This window comes from Penicillium atrosanguineum (genome assembly GCF_028827265.1).
Source record: "Penicillium atrosanguineum strain IBT 20685 chromosome Unknown utg000001l_segment0_segment0, whole genome shotgun sequence".
Classification (NCBI taxonomy): domain Eukaryota; kingdom Fungi; phylum Ascomycota; class Eurotiomycetes; order Eurotiales; family Aspergillaceae; genus Penicillium; species Penicillium atrosanguineum.
The window spans coordinates 150,274-166,413 of record NW_026623133.1 but is presented as its reverse complement, the minus strand read 5'-3'; the positions used below and the strand labels follow the sequence as shown (position 1 = coordinate 166,413).

General features: G+C 49.7%; 5 protein-coding genes across 5 annotated transcripts; 4 read left to right on the top strand and 1 right to left on the bottom strand.

Moving 5' to 3' along the window:
• Window positions 1-631: 631 nt before the first annotated feature.
• On the top strand, window positions 632-811 carry N7443_000061 (uncharacterized protein; the record flags this gene model as incomplete). The annotated part of the gene is made up of 1 exon (XM_056880117.1): window positions 632-811. One exon carries the CDS (start codon window positions 632-634, stop codon window positions 809-811), a length of 180 nt encoding a protein of 59 aa, XP_056745355.1.
• Window positions 812-7,264: 6,453 nt separating this feature from the next.
• Window positions 7,265-8,035, top strand: N7443_000060 (zinc knuckle domain protein; the record flags this gene model as incomplete). The annotated part of the gene is made up of 1 exon (XM_056880116.1): window positions 7,265-8,035. The coding sequence occupies one exon, from the start codon at window positions 7,265-7,267 to the stop codon at window positions 8,033-8,035; it is 771 nt and encodes a 256-aa protein (XP_056745354.1).
• A 54-nt stretch (window positions 8,036-8,089) lies between these two features.
• N7443_000059 (uncharacterized protein) lies at window positions 8,090-9,319 on the top strand (the record flags this gene model as incomplete). Its single annotated transcript, XM_056880115.1, has 1 exon — window positions 8,090-9,319. One exon carries the CDS (start codon window positions 8,090-8,092, stop codon window positions 9,317-9,319), a length of 1,230 nt encoding a protein of 409 aa, XP_056745353.1.
• A 47-nt stretch (window positions 9,320-9,366) lies between these two features.
• Window positions 9,367-13,258, top strand: N7443_000058 (uncharacterized protein; the record flags this gene model as incomplete). Its single annotated transcript, XM_056880114.1, has 5 exons — window positions 9,367-9,567; window positions 9,619-9,777; window positions 9,814-10,062; window positions 10,189-11,607; window positions 12,068-13,258. 5 exons carry the CDS (start codon window positions 9,367-9,369, stop codon window positions 13,256-13,258), a joined length of 3,219 nt encoding a protein of 1,072 aa, XP_056745352.1.
• Window positions 13,259-15,611: 2,353 nt separating this feature from the next.
• On the bottom strand, window positions 15,612-16,034 carry N7443_000057 (GAG-pre-integrase domain-containing protein; the record flags this gene model as incomplete). The annotated part of the gene is made up of 1 exon (XM_056880113.1): window positions 15,612-16,034. One exon carries the CDS (start codon window positions 16,032-16,034, stop codon window positions 15,612-15,614), a length of 423 nt encoding a protein of 140 aa, XP_056745351.1.
• Window positions 16,035-16,140: the final 106 nt, after the last annotated feature.

Sequence of the window (16,140 nt, the reverse complement as noted above, 5' to 3'; positions counted from 1 at the left end):
GATTGATTTGCAAAGAGCGGTTGACCAGCGGGGAGTGTTTACCTCTCGAGGTTTGTGTAGAGGATATTTCAACCTGCTTTAGCAACGATATCGCGCGATTACCTGTAAACAAAATCTTCAGACAAGCTTTTTACTATGACATAGATCTTCATTATGAAGCGGCTAACTCACGAACTGTTAAATCCGTATCTATCTGCTTACAGTTGCAAGTAAGTAGAACCGAAAACCGTGACCAGACTTCAACAAAGATGGGGTAGTGTGCTGAACACTAAAGGTTCTTTTCCACATATTCCGCGCCAATAATTGGTGGATTCAGCAAGGTCGTTACTTCCCTTGACGACCCAGGTCCATTTGCTGAAGGAAGTCTCACTAACTTCCCACCTTGACGGGAGCCATGGGCTGCTCCATACAATCAAGCCAGTCTTGTCATTTGGCACAACGTAGAAATCAACAAGGTCGTTGCAAAGGGCAGTTTCATCAAAGTGTCTATAGTTTTGTAATAGATTATCTCTCATTTGGGGCATTGGGAAAAGGTCTATCCACGGATGATGGGAAATCTGCTGTTGCAATGAAGTAGGACGGAGACTTAAGGGGTAACAGCTGATCTGAGACTCAGAAACACCTGCGCACCATGGCGATGGCGTCTTCATCTAGCCAGTCCATAGTGAGTCTTAAAACAGAGGCGTTACTGTATCAACACGCCGCCGAGCTGATTGGGATCCTGTACGCCATCAACATCGTCAACAAAAGTCGCACTCCGACACTGAAAAATATCCCATACGCAGGTGAGATCTGCCACTATCCTCAGTGACAGCAAGTCGGCCCTGCAAGTAGTCCAGAATCCCGGGAACAAGTCGGGACAACAGATCGTCCATGCCGTCCTACAAGCAGCCAGGAACACCAGGACTCACGGCACATCGATTTGACTACAGTGGATACCCGGACATTGCGAAATCCCCGGGAACGACACTTTCGATTTGCTAGCCAAAGAGGCAGCCATACCGGGAAAAACACCCCCGTTCTGCTTTTTGCTGTCACGAGAGAGAGCACACATCAGGCAAGGGATCTACACCCAATGGAAGAAAGAATGGAACGAGTCAAACACCGGCGCCCATCTGCGCCAGATCGACAACACACTGCCGGCCAAGCACACCAGACGGCTCTACAGCTCTCTGCCGAGAAATTGAACGTACTTACTCACGCAGATGCGGACTGGACATTGCTGGTTGTCAACATATGTTGTTGGATTGTCCAAGACTGGGAATATTAAGGAGAGAGCTCCGAGGAAAGGTTGATGACGCGTTCAACGGCATCTCGACACTTCTGGGGGGACCAGGAGAAGAAGGAAGAGGTAAGATTGGCAGCACTTCACGGACCAAGATAGTAGAGGCTGTCTTGGACTTCGCTGAAGCATCGCAACGGTTTCAAAGTCGCGCGCCATGAGGGCAGCATGAATTATACACACCCACACACACTGTATCAACCAATGCTCGGATAACATTGAACTGTCTCTAAGTCAAGAGTTGATCGACTCTTGGAGAACCCAATGAGTACTCTTTACGCGCCGAAGCCTCGTATTGCGCCATAATTTGCAGGATATCCGCCCCATTCATTTTGTGTATTGATGTTGGTGTTTGGATGCTCACCATTGAACTATAACGACAGCGATGACTCGAGTATTCGACGCAAATCAAGTATAGTAAAGGTTATTTCATGAGATATAAACTAAACATCGTTAGTAACAGCACACTGCATATATCGACTCTCCTACGCCGTTGCCGAGATACATTGTGTCCGGACAGTGTCATAGTCGACTTCACCAAAAATGCCGAGAAGCCAAGAACATCGGCAACTGAGCCCATAGATTCTCCTCTTAGCCAGATCCAGAAATTGGAGCTTATCGCCGACACCGATAGGAAATAGTCTGTGACTCCATTTCTGTGCCCAAACTCTTCTGATCTGAGCTCATCTCATATCCTTGGTTGACACGCAGCGTTCTGGCCAATCCACGACAAAGGACAGCGGGCCGTCCGGGATCTGCAGTCTAGAACCATCGATAATGGTGCAAACATACCAAATAGCGGCCACCCACCTGGCGGTGAGGGCGCTATTACGAGGCGCAAATACTAAGAGCAAGTAATCTAGGGTTCAGGTGTCTGTCTGATCTTCGGGTGCAATGGAAGGAACGGTTCGTACTAAGGCAATGCCTATCCCTTACTCTTGAGGCCTATTCGCAATGAAAGATTCCCGATGGAGGTTTTTACGCGCTTCGAGGTTATGAGTTCCTTGCTTGCTCCAAATGTCTCCGATGTACGAACAATGTAGATCTCTACAATCCACCTACCACATTTATAACTCCTTGCTTTCTGACCGCTATTTTGGGAGAGACAATCGATCATACTAGCGCGTTGTTATATTCGTCTGGTACTGCAGAAACTTGTAACGAAGTAAGGTGCTCATAAAATGCAAGGTGGCGTTAATTCTTGAGCAATAATTCATATATAGCCCTCTCCTTCGTCAACGCCATCGAAGAAGAGCCTAACTACTGCGCTAGCAATTTTCGATATATTTCTCAACTGGTATTAAACCAAAACTGCTTCCTCCTGTCTTCAACTTTCATATTGACTGAATTTCGCCTCAGTGATCGCTTTTAATTATTACGAGTGAACTTTATCATGCGCCTCCTCTGTGTCTTTCTTGCCTTGGCTGGGATTGCGGTTGGTTGTATCCCAAGTGGCAGCAACTGCGATGCAACGAATCCGAATGGGGACGAGTGTTGTTCCGGATTTGCTTGCACAGAGAACATGTATCCACCCGATTCTGCAAGCTGCCAACCCTTGGCCTAAGCCGATATCATTTTAAAGTAGGTCTTGATTTTTTAGAAAACGAAAAGATCAAATTTGCGAATACTTATTGCCAATAGCTACCCATTTTGATGTTGAAGCAGCCAAAATGCCGCGCAAAGTAGAGTTGCATATTATGGGCCTCGGAGCAAAACCTCGTTGAACAAACGACCTTTTCATGGACCACGGTTGCATCTTCAACCCGCAATAAAGAATCAAGATCGTCTATCTCATAGAATTAGCCCGTGACGGAATTAAAATGAGGGTAATTTTGCACACAACGCCGCGTGTATTTCTTCACAAACTCCTTGGCTCAACGCAGGAGACCCAAAATTGCTTAGAACGGACTATGCTCTTACATAAGGTCCTTTTACTCTCAGTTCAGCGCTATTATGAAAAAAAGAGAAAAAAAAAGCCTACGCTATATGAGCAATATCCGCATAGCTAGCTTCGAAACTATCCCTGGCTTCATAGCTACACACGATTTCTTAGTCGTTTGAACTAAAAGGCCATCATAGAAAGTAGAATGTGTCCCAGCCTAACGCAATGATACTGATCTTCGATCAAGCCCGAAACCACATTCGCTGACCTAGACGCTCTTCAAGCCTACTACATCGATCACTTCCTTAAATATAAGCTTTGATAACAAGTATTTTCGGCGTCTTATAGACGACGCGAAGATTCCTCTTCATCACAAAAGTACGGGTTAGGGCATCGATTTCGCGCAACGTTATTACGAAACTGCCCGCGACTAGCCAAACTCACGTCATAGCCCTTGGATGTGACTGCGAATCTTTGAGCCTACTTGATCCTCCTAGCCATGTACCCAGTAGCATCTGCTAGGTTCCTCTCCCTCGGAAAGTTCACCTACAAGTGAGAAGACCTCCGCACACAATATATCTTCTCGGCCACAAGGATATCACGCACTAGCGTCAGATTCTCATTCTCGTTAGACTACGCATAGCTCATACTTAATCATAGCAAGACGAGCCACCGCTAAGAAGGAGTACAGATCCATTTTTATAAAGACAGGGGACGATGTATATACGGCTGACACGCTTCAGAAACTGCGACTCCTCGATCCCAGAAGGCCAGACACCACGTTATTCTCCCTCTACAGAAGACCTTTCAGTCGTAACATCCTTCCTGTAGGCCTTATCTAACAAGCTGAGAGCGCTTGGAATATAGTCAGTAAGGGCCGAAGCCATTGAAAAAGCGCGGCTCAGCATACGTACAATGGCGGGATACTCGACCACAAGATTCAGGTGCTAGATAGATTGATTTTGGAGTTATTCAGGGTGCATTTTACGATGAACGCATTGGTTCTGTATGAGGCCAACCACCAGTTCTAGACAGGCTCGCCGGTCCACCACCGTCCCCTCCACCATCCTAATTTGGCCCGGGTCATTTGGGCCCTATCGGATGCTGCTGTTTAGAATAGTATCGACAGGTGACCCGTTACGGCCAACTATACTTTCCTTGTCCCTCTTGAGTGCATTAGGTCACCAATAACTACACGTTTTGGGCCGGGGCGAGCTTAAACGTGCTAATTATACGCCTGGCTTCTCATCATCTGCCTCATCCGAAACATTCTGTGAGAGAAACAGGCTTTCTTCCTTGCACAGATGAGACAAAATATGGAATAAATATTGGCTTAATTATACGTACTGCTGGTGTCATCATTGTACAAATTGGCTTGGCGCTTGTTGCTGATCATTACCGAAGCGGTAGAAGTACTTACCCAATAAGAGCGCGTCTTTACTATTACCTACATGGGCCACTGATAGCAGGATTTAGGCTGGATGAAGAGATGATTTATTAATCAAAAAAATGGAAATTGAAATTAAATCGCACTCTCATCTCATGAAATCGAGTTTTGGCGATTTCATTGCACATTTGTCAACTCTCATCCACGCTTTGTTGCTAAGCGATGGTCGGGGTCAAAACTGCATTTTCAACCTTTGTCGCTAACACACTCTCTCGACATAACGTGGTCAAGATGGGGTTGCCACAATAGATTTTGCGCTTTTGGGCGCGATGATATTGAATATGGTCAGAATCACTCTCGAGGCAAAGAAGCAGAAAAAAAATTTTGTATTTCACATACTTTGAACATGCAAGAAAGGAATTGGGAAAGTGGGGTAAAAAGTCAAACATTTGCTCTGGCTCCGGCAACTGGCGATAAAGCGGGTTTTAGTAAATATTTACTGGCGAGAATAACGATTATAATCGTTCGTATCCTTAAAAAAAGCTATTTACTTTACTGGCTTTGCATTTGCTTCTTTGAAGTTCATTCTAGCCGACTAAAGATGGAGTAAAGGCCCATTATGCCGGCTAGGTCTGGTTAAACAAAGGTACAAATGGGGAGTGAAGTGATTTTAAGTTTGTCTACAGAAAAAATTGTTGTGAGTAAATAAATACGCCAAATGATACATGCACCTGGAACAGTCATGCACGTGGTACAGAAATGTACGAGTCTACTCGGGGTCCACGGTAAGTTAGTCAGTAGTCATTGTAATGATCTCTCAAATTATAATTCTTACCTGACAAGGGTGGGCCAGCTTGGTGCAACGAGAGGCCGCCAACATATCGTATTATTTCGCAACGGCAAACATGGCCTGCTTTTTCACTCGAGACATGGGTCTCACACTCCGAGCATGATTAATTTTCAAACATTTTAATTGGTGCAATAGTTCAACTACTTTGGGAATTGGACTTTAGCCAATATGAAAAAGCGGGCAGTGGTATTAGTCACGAGGAACAGGATTAGCAAGGCCCTAGAATTTTCTGATAAAATCCACGCTCTCACTACAGGTCAAACCATATATTTGATGTTTGTAGTTTCCAATCTACAACACGAGCGTGGAACAGTTCCGATATAATCGGGGGCTTCTTAAAATACTTTTCTGCCAGTTCAGAATGCTCAAAGGTTGGTGAAAGCACTCTGGTACCGTGATTCCGCTTATCAGATTGTAAACTTTGAGCCAGATTATGAGCTTGAACCTCATACGACCGGAGAAATGTGTAGTCGGTCCCAAGCAACCCCACTGAAAATCGAAGCTGGGAGCAATGAGACGCGTGGGACGTCGACACATCGACAAGAATTCGACCGATTGAGCGGTATTGAGGAATACAAAGAGAATTTGAAGAAACAAGAGCAAAGTCTCTTACATCAACTTCAAATGCTAAAGGTTGGACGAAAGCCTTGAAGGTCCGATGAATTTGATATGAAGATAGGTAGCAGGGGGAATAACTTCTTGTAAACAGTGCATCCTTTTCCTGCATCATGTCAAGAAGGAACATATATCCTAGAGAGAGGATACTGGCAGACAATCAACGAATTGACTTCATCAACAATTTCATTCTATAGCCTCAAGGAACTCTTTGTTGCGTAGCCCAGGAAGTGGGCGGCTTTGGCTACGCCAAAAGCATCCACGATGACAATCAGGCGAAGGACATATTTCGGAGCTATTAGAAGTTAGACACGTGCAAATATAAGCATTGAAATGGACATGGCTCGATGGCTGTTTGACAAGACAGACTGGACAACACCATTTATGTAGGAGAACACACAAAACCACGTCTAGCACCCGGGGGAGATAGATGTTAGTCGGTTCTGAATGAGGCATTGGGTATTACCCTTTAATGCTGCACCATGAATCGTTGGATGGAAATATACATTGCCTACTTAATGGATGGTATTTCTCAGGAAGACACTAGACGTGTTTTAGAGATAGCACATAGTTTGCTGCTATCTTCAGTCTACTTTTTGTCGGTGATCTAGCTTATACATGGCGCAATTATAGAAAGAAAAAAATTCCTTCATTCGAATTCCTTCATTCGTGGAAGACCTGCCTTAAATACTGAGCATCATAAAAACCAGATCATAATTTAGCAAACCAGGTACACTTCTTTTTTTTCTAGTTACCCGAGGTCGGGCGCGCGGCCACCCTCCTTCAGCCGGGTTAGAACATGACACAACAAAAGGGTGGACTCAAAGAAATATCTTAAGATCGGGTCCTCAAGGAATTTTCAGTTTTCTTTATGATACGTACCCCGATAATTTGATCAATCAATCAATCAATCACAGTTCTATTAACCTGATAAAGCCTAACTAGATGCGTCGAGGCTATGGAGGCGGTTCATCCAAATCTGTAGCAGAACTTGGTGTCCTTAACTCCAGACTCGCGGCTTGCAATAAACAGTAACAAAATGGAAAATCGGCCTTCCGCAAAGGCAGGCACAGAAAAGAGTGTACTAAATCCAAAAGGTAAGTATAGAAATCCCAAAAAAGCAACTCTTTCTTGGCAAAAACGGTTTCTTGTTATATCTAGCCAATCAGAGGTCCTACGGCCTTGTTAATTGGTTCATTTTAGTCGTAATTTCAAGTGCTACCGTCTGATACCCTTTTGGTAGGGGAGATGGTAGCGATAGTTGCGACTGGTGCGAACGCGCAGAGATTACCCCCTGAAAGGAAAGGAACACCAAAACCTACAACATCAGGTGACCCACCTCGGTGGATGGAAGACATCGCAGAGGGAGCCCGCCGCGTGCTCAACTACATCGAGAATAATGGCTCCGAGGATAGATACATCACCAGATATATCCGTGCGGTCCGCCAGTTCGCACTCAACGTCCAACGCGGAGACGGCCAGGGGATGGCCAAGGTACTGGAAGCGTTGAACAAGATTAATGCCGACACCGAACGTCTGAACCAGCGAATTGATAACATTGAAAAGACAACGAGCATCTTATCAACCAACGTGTCTACCTCCGCGGCGAGTTCTGCAGCGGCGTGGCGCGACTTCCGAGCCAGAGACTGGCAGTGCGGCTTGGCCAAGGCTGCTACACCGAATATCCGCAGCATCGGCACGTCGTCTCCAGGAGTACCTGAGATTGAGCTTCGCGAGGACCGAGAGGTAATTGTGAAGATCGGACCAAACCGTGAACATATTCGCGGACTATCGCTAAGAGAGCTGGTCGAACGAGCAGAACGTCAAAAGACGGCCAGTGCTCGACAGAAGGATTCTGCAGCTCTGGCTGGAGGAGCTGCCTTTGTCGCAGCTCGAAAACTGCCACCAGGCGATGTCGTGATGTTGGCCAACAGTGCCGCGGGGGCAGAGCTCCTTCGCAAGCACCCTGAGTGGCTGAGGGCATTCGGGCCTGGCTCGGTGATCCAAGAGCCGTCATAGGGGGTAGTGGCATATCACATCCCCGTGAAATCGATCAAAATAACCCCGGAGACGATGGCCGACGTCTCAGCCGATCTGCTTAGACAGAACAACTGGGGCGAAGGCGATAAGATTCAGTATCTTGGCTGGCTGACGCGAGCGGGTATACGAGCTGAGAGCTCGGTCCTGATAGAGTTCACCAGTCCAGTCGTGGCCAACCGTGCTATCATCACTGGTGTCGTATGGGGTAAGCAAATCCACAATGCCTCGCGTTTCTGCCGCGAAGGGCGGATGAAGCTGTGCAGAAAGTGCTCAAAACCGGGGCATATCCAGTCACACTGTTCCAACGTCTTCAAGTGTGGCCACTGTGCCGGCGAGCACCCGACCTGGGAGTGCCCGTCGGCACGGGGGCAGACGATACCAGTCAAATGCGCCAATTGCGGCGTAGGGCACCGCCCAGTCAGTCGGGACTGCCCGGTGAAGATTACGGCAATGAATGAGGCAAAGCAGGCACTGGCCGACTGCCCCATATATCACCGCATCCCACTGCACTTCCGAAATACCACAAACGGTAACACATTGACGCCCCCGAAAAGGCCAGATCCGGCCGAAGTAGTAGACCTGGATCTATCTATGCATGCTCCGGGAGCACCGCAGGGGGCGAGAATCTCTCAGCGCACTCAGCAGGTTATAATCGACCTGGAACCAGAATCAACTGAGACAGGGACGTCACTTGAGGAGCTCATCAAATCCTCCAAGCCCAGAAAAGGCCCTGGTCGCCCAAAGGGCTCGAGAACCAGGCCCAAAGACCAAGCGCGACCACCTCCGGGGCAAACCAACACTATAATTTCGACAATCCAGCGATCGACGAGGTCCCACGCGGCATCTCAGACGGCTGCGCAGGAGCACACCATCTCGAAAAAGCGCCGCATGGGCGAGCCGGAGGACGTTATGGACGAACAGCCAGACCACGGCAACTGGTGCGATATCCAACTCTCTCAGGCCGACCTCCTTCAGGGCAACCTCCGGCAGGATACCCTTGAAGAAGAGCTCACTCAATTCACCAACGATGTCACAACGATCAACGACACCAACAATACGCCAGAACCTCGCCTCGAGGATCTAGACCCAGAAAGCCCAGAGTATCAAAAACTCATCACCCTCAAATATAACCGAATGCAAGCGGTACCAGTCAGATCCTCTCCTCCCGCAATCACAACCGATGCACCCACAATCGAAGACCCAACTGATGACGTGTGGCACGAGGCCAGCGAGCGTAGTGATAATGAATTTATTCACCAATGAAATCCTTTGGAATACTTCAGTACAACGCGCACAAGTCGTGGTCAGTGATGGCTACGTTCCTCAGGGACAGGAAGGTCTTAGCGGCGGACATCGTCATAGTGCAGGAGCCGTGGAGAAACGAACAGCAACATACAACCCACCAACCAGCGACTGCCGCATTCCAGCTAGTATACCCAGCAAAGGAAACCCCGCGTGAGATGGACCAAAATGGAGACCAGGAACAGGATCCAGATCGTCACCAACCGGGGGTATGCCTCTTCGTATCGAGAAAGATCGACCCAGGCTCCTAGTCGTGCTAGCTCATCTCGCAGGATTACCAGTTGTTGAAGCTCAGAAGGGCCCAGCCAGGCAAGCACTGGACGGACTTATTTGTGCACAATGTGTACAATAGGCCAAGCAGCAACACTTTAGCCCAGCTAAGAGGTGAACTAGCGAGACGCCCTCTTGCAGAACACATTGTACTGGGATACATGAACGCACATCATATCACATAGGGAGGAATAAGGATTATAGCTAACAATAAAGCTGAGCAACTGCTAGAAATCACGGATGAGCGAGGTCTCGAACTGATTACCGAGACAGGAAGGGCGACCTGGTCTCAAAACGACCAGTCGTCCGTGATTAACCTGACCTTCATCAGTTTAAGTCTCTTCAATCAGCTCGTCAACTACGAGCGGGCAGATGACATTGAGCATTCATCCGACCATTTCCCGATCAGAACAGTACTTAACATTGAAACCCCGGTGCTAATACAACAGAAGCGGAGAAACTGGAATGCGACTGACGATAATAAACTCATTCAGAAGATTAAGGAAGATTCAAAAGCAAAGGACCTGTCATAAGCGGGCCCACCGCAAATCGAGGCCTAGTGTCAGAAACTGCTAGACACCGTCCAATCAGCAATTGAGGCTTCAACTCTGTGGGCAAAACCGTCAATATGGTCGAATCCTGACTTCGATAACGAGTGCAAGGCGGCCGTTAAGGAAGTTCGTCGTCTACGACGCAGGCATACGAGAACAAAGGATCCGTACGATTGGATGCGTTACTCTGAGGCACGCAACAAGAAAACACGTCTAGTCAAAAGGGCACTATCGAGAGCGCACCGCCGTCGAGTCCAGCAGGTCATCGAAGATGGCCCCCAGGGCATATGGCGCCTCGCTAAGTGGGCGAGGAATCGCAACGGAGCCTACGAAAAAGGCCTCACCCCTTCTTTAAAGATTCAAGGTCTTCAATCACCAGGACAGCTGGCGGAGACGGTCGAGCAGAAAGCAAACGCCTTCCGGGCAGCTTTTTTCCCACAGCCACCGCCAGCAGATCTCTCAGACACTGTGTCATTTCAATACCCGCAGCCCATCGAGTTTCCACCAATTACTGCACAAGAGATACAAGAAGCAGTAAGAACGGCAAAGGCAGGGAAAGCTCCAGGAGAAGACGGCATTCCAAACTCCCTCTGGCACAAGCTGATCGAAGTACCGGTCATCCTGCAAGTACTCGGACAATTATTTGATGCGTGTGTACGCACTGGCTACAACCCAACAAACTTCCAACGCTCAATCACGGTTGTCCTTAGAAAGCGAGCCAAAAGCTATTATCAACTCGCAAAGTCCTACCGGCCTGTAGCTTGGCTTAATACCCTTGGCAAGTTCCTAGAGGCAGTGGTCGCACGGCGGATCAGCTACGCGGTGGAAACCATGGGATTGCTCCCAAAGACCCATCTCGGCGGTCGACGGGGGATCTCCACGGACCACGCGATTCACAACATGATTGACAGAATCAAAATGGCCTGGGGAAAGGGCAAACCGGTGGTGTCACTGCTGATGCAGGATGTATCAGGAGCATACGATAATGTTTCCCACGATCGCTTACTCCATAACCTCAGAAAACGACGCCTGGGACAACTCGCCCCCTGGGTGAAGACCTTCCTCTCTAATCAGAGCACGAGAATTCGTATGCCCGAGGGCATGTCCGATCAAATTTCGACGCCGACAGGCATCCCCCAGGGGTCACCGATCTCGCCGATCCTATATCTCATTTACAATGCAGACCTCATTGAGAACTGCGGGAACGGCGTAACCAGCAACGGCTGGGTGGACGATGTCTGTTTCATGGCCAAGGGAGATAGCGAACGCGAGACCACGAAGAAACTCAGAATGGCACGTCGAAAAGCCGATCAATGGGCCAGAACACATGCCTCAGTCTTTGACCCAAAAAAGTACGCACTCGTGCACTTCGTGAACACCCGAGAAATTGACCCTCAATACACACCGCTATCTATACAGGGGTATACCGTACCAGCGACGAGAACGGCCGAGCGCTATCTGGGCTACTGGCTAGACCCTGGACTGGAATTCCATCACCACCGCGAAAAGGCAGTGGCGAAAGCAGGCGTGTCTCTCCAAGCGTTGAGAAGCTTGGCCGGTTCAACATGGGGGGGCTCCCTTTCGGCTATGCGCAGGATCTATCAAGCCGTGGTTATCCCGTAAATGCTCTTTGGTCTCAGCATGGTACCAACCTATGCTAATTAGCAAAACGAAAGCTCGCACAATTAGCCAACCGTTCGCGGGCATCCAGAAGCGGGCTGCGTGCCTGATTAGCGGAGCATTCAGAACGACGGCAGCAGAGGCGTTGAACACAGAACTGTACCTACCACCAGCGGCGATCCATATGGATCGGCTAGTGAAAGAAACCGCTCTACGACTACGCACAGGGTCAGCATTCGCAGTCCCACCAACGATGCTACGGCGTCAGCCTAATGACGAGAGGTACTGGGCAGGATGGACACCAATGGAAGCGCAAGCGTGGAAGACGGGCGGATGTCTTACGGCTCCCCCGGGAACTTTGACGAGGCACTGGGAGAGTCGGAAAGCATTCGTCCAGGCACCATGGCAAGCACCACCAGAGGTGATCATCGAAGACAGAGAGGTCGCCGTGAAACGTCATGATCAGATCCTAGCGATAGGCTGGAGGGAAAGACCCGTGATTCTGTACACCGACGGGAGCGGTATTGAGGGAAGGATCGGAGCGGCGGCGATCGTGGATCTCGAGGACCAACATGCTCATAGCCAGATGGGCGACGAGAATACGTCTACTGTGTACGCAGCAGAGCTTCGTGCAATCGAGATGGCGCTCGCATTGGTTCTGGAAAGCACAGAGCCGTGGGCTGAACAAGCAAAGAACAGGCTAATCATCTTTGCAGACAGCCAAGCGGCACTGAAGGCACTCGGCCGACCGCGTATGCCGTCGGGGCAGGTCTATTTGGCAGGATGCCTTGAACTTATTCGCCAGCTCGCTGATAAAGGCATTCGTACCGAGCTCAGGTGGATTCCTGCTCACCAAGGAGTGATCGGTAATGAGATCGTTGATCAACAAGCCAAAGAAGCCGCCCAGAAACCCGATGGACCACTGAAACCCGACAATCGATATATCTATCTCGCGGCCGCAGCCAAGCGCCGGATCCGCAATGAAGCGAAGCTTGAGTGGGAGAGAACGTGGGCGAAGGAGACAACCAGCCGGCCGACGAGACGCTTGATCGAAACACCGACAAAAAAGACGTTGGAATACTGGCCAGGCCTACGCAAAGCAACGGTGTCGATTTTGATGCAGCTACGCACGGGACGAATTAGCCTGAGTGCTTATCTGAGCCGCATCAACCGACGTGAGTCGGCGCGGTGTGGTTGCAACCTCGGCAACCAAACAGTGGCTCACGTCTTGCTCGAGTGCCCGTTGCACCAGGATGAGCGCGACAGGATGAGAAGCGCTCTCTCCGATCAGGGAATCGCTCTCTGTCGAGACGAACTCCTGACAAGGCTGGAGGCTCGCAATATTGCGACCGAATTCATGGTCAGCACTGGCCTTCTAGGCCAATTCCAAACAGTCGATCCAACGGCTCTAGGCGTGGAGGAAGGGGATGACAAAGGAGCGGAGATAATGATCCCCTAGGACAGTGTGACGGAAGAAGAAAGATGGCGCCCAGTAGGAGTCCAGTGCCAGGTCCACTGTAATCCCTTGATCCAAGCGAGCACAGGAGCGGCAACCGACAGACTGGAAGATTGATGGAAAGAGGTCGTGGGAATGGTGTGTCCGTGGTGAAGCGGGACCCCTGGTCGAAAGTGCGACAAGGGGTAAATGACGTTCATTTTGGCTTTCCTTTGTGTTTAGCATGTTTGCATCCATGCACTTACTGTTTTTAGTTTACAATTTCTATGTTCGAGGACGTCCGACCAGGAACTCGCCTTGCGAGCCTCCTGAGACGGTCGCTCAGTGGGCTGGCAACCACTTTCCAGCTGTCGGCAGGCCTGACAGCACCCCTGCATAGCAGCATATATTTAGAGCGAGCTACATCGGGCAAATGAATTCATCATCATCATCAGTATAGAAATCCCCATATAAAGTCAGACCCAAAAGTACAAAGCACACAATATTCCACTCCTTCTGCATCCCCTCGTCCCCGTGGCATGCTCCTGCCTCTCGTTCTTCAGTCCTCTCCAAGAGCTTCGGTTCTCAATTGATGATGTTGGCGTGTTGAATCGATAATTGTTGAGTGTCCTGACCATTCTCGGTGGTCGGTCTTGATGCTCGGTGGTGTATGCACAGCGTCTTCACAACCTATCCTATGGTCGCAAGGCCAATCTGTTCGTCAGTGTCCGACTCCACTTCCACGTGCCGTAATTGACCAAGGAGGCCAGTTTGATGCATCATCGCAGCGGCATAGCGGGCCGCGCGCGGGTGAGATATGATTGCATCGTAGTCCGTAGTGTCTCCAAGATTGGTGCGAGCGACCTTGTAGAGCATAGTTCGCCGCAGATCGTTGTACAGCGGACACTGGAGCAGGACTTGTCTCGGTGTTTGAGATCCCTGCTCACAGCTACGATGATACGATTCTCTTTCCTCGATCTTATACAGGAAGTGCCCTAAACCAATACGCATTGACCTCATTTGGATGAGAATCGAAGCGTACGGCTTGGACAGCCCCTCATATAGCTCCAAGGCCTTTCGCATGGGCGATTTTATCAGGCGCTTGGTCGGTTTGGCCGTCTTCTCCCTCTCCTATTGTCTCTTCCACCGTTCTTTGATACGCTGGCGGCCGCATGGTTTCGCCGCGGAGGCCAGCCGGACAAACTATTTCTTCGAGCCCGCACTCGCACCCTCAAGTGAATCCCCCCGCGCCCGACAATGCGGCGGATTTTGCAGCCTCGTTTGCAAGTTCATTGCCAGGAACACCCACATGGGCTGGAATCCATCGAAGGTGTTCCCCGCGACCGAAGGACCGGTACGTGGTCACAAATGCAAGCGAGCACGTACCAGATGGTCGCTTCGGGTTCTGCAATGACTTGATTGTAGCTGGGCCGTCAGAGAAGATCACCATTTCCCTGAATTTGTCCTCATTTGCCTGATTCCGTCGGTCTGCCAGTTGCCCCAATGCCATCTCAATGCCCGTGAGCTCGGCCACATTCACATTTGATCCACCGCGGATGCACCCACGAGTCCTGCGTATCCACTGCCATCAGTGAAGATACGCTGGATCGCTCCGTCGGCAAGTGCGGCGTCCAATTCATTGCTGTCATGGGTCTGGATGGCGGTTTCTGCATCCTCCATGACACATTTGATGCGTGTCTCCCACAGGGGGGCGAATGATGTCCTTGATTCCCAGGGCACATCCCGTCCCATCAACGGTGCCAATGGGCCGTCCTTCTTCTACTTCATAGCCTCCAGCGGTGTCAAGCCTCCAAGGCGCATATTCTTTGGTTTCCGTTCTCATTTTAGCAATAATCCCTTCGGGTACGGCCTAGGGCACTGTCGTTTGGCTTCTGATTGCTATTTCCTCAATAGTTTGTTGCATCAGTAGGTTGATTGGTGTGAGGAATAACTCAATTTCGAGGGCTGCAGCCGACGTGCTTTTGAAAGCCCCGCTGATCATCAGCGCAACGCGCTTCTGGATCCTTGTAAACCCCTTGGTCTCCCGGCGTTGTGCAGGGATGAGATACCAGGCCTAGCAGCCTAGAGCACGAAGGTTAGAAACGTTGTGTTGACGGCCATGCAATGCTTCGTATGGTGTCATTTCTATCTTCGAATGCCACAGACGGTTAAGTGTGTAGTTGACGCCGTGAATGAGTTCACCTCACAGATACCGTGGCAGCTGGTGCTCGGTGAGCACCGCAACAAGTGGTTTGACGAGCCAGCAGTTCTTGATCTCGGAGATGCCATTCAATTGGTGAGCCTACGGCGGTGAGGCATCCCAGGTCGTCCCCTTTGATTTAAGGTAGGATTGCAATGGACCATTGAATTCTTTAGCCTAATCACCATGCATAGACTTGACTTGGTAGCCAATCTGGGTGAGTAGATAGCTTTCCACGACCTGGTAGCACTTGACGACGTCCGTATGGGCCTTCATAAGGAAGATCCAGCAGAAACGAGACGCCTCGTCGGTGATAGACATAAAGTATGTCTGGCCTTCCTTGCTGACAATGGAGATGGGTCCCCAGACGTCAATGTGCAGAGAGTCGATTGGTCGCACGCGGATGGATTTGTTGGTAACGTACGGAAGTTGATGACCCTTGCCAGCAAGGCATGGGGGACAGGGAGACTTGAGAGCAGATCCCTTGATCAACTTGATGCCCTCCGCGAAGCCAGGCATGCGGCGAACGCGTTGCTCACCTGCGTGGCAGAAACGACGATGTGCGAGGTCCATAGAGATAGGTTTCACCTCCTTAGGCATAGCGCGGACCACTGAAGCCGTGGCGGAGGTTGTGAAAGCTGCGGAAGCGTAGAAAGTCTCTAGTTGATGTTTTGAATCAGTTCACAACCAGTAGAGATCGTTGTCG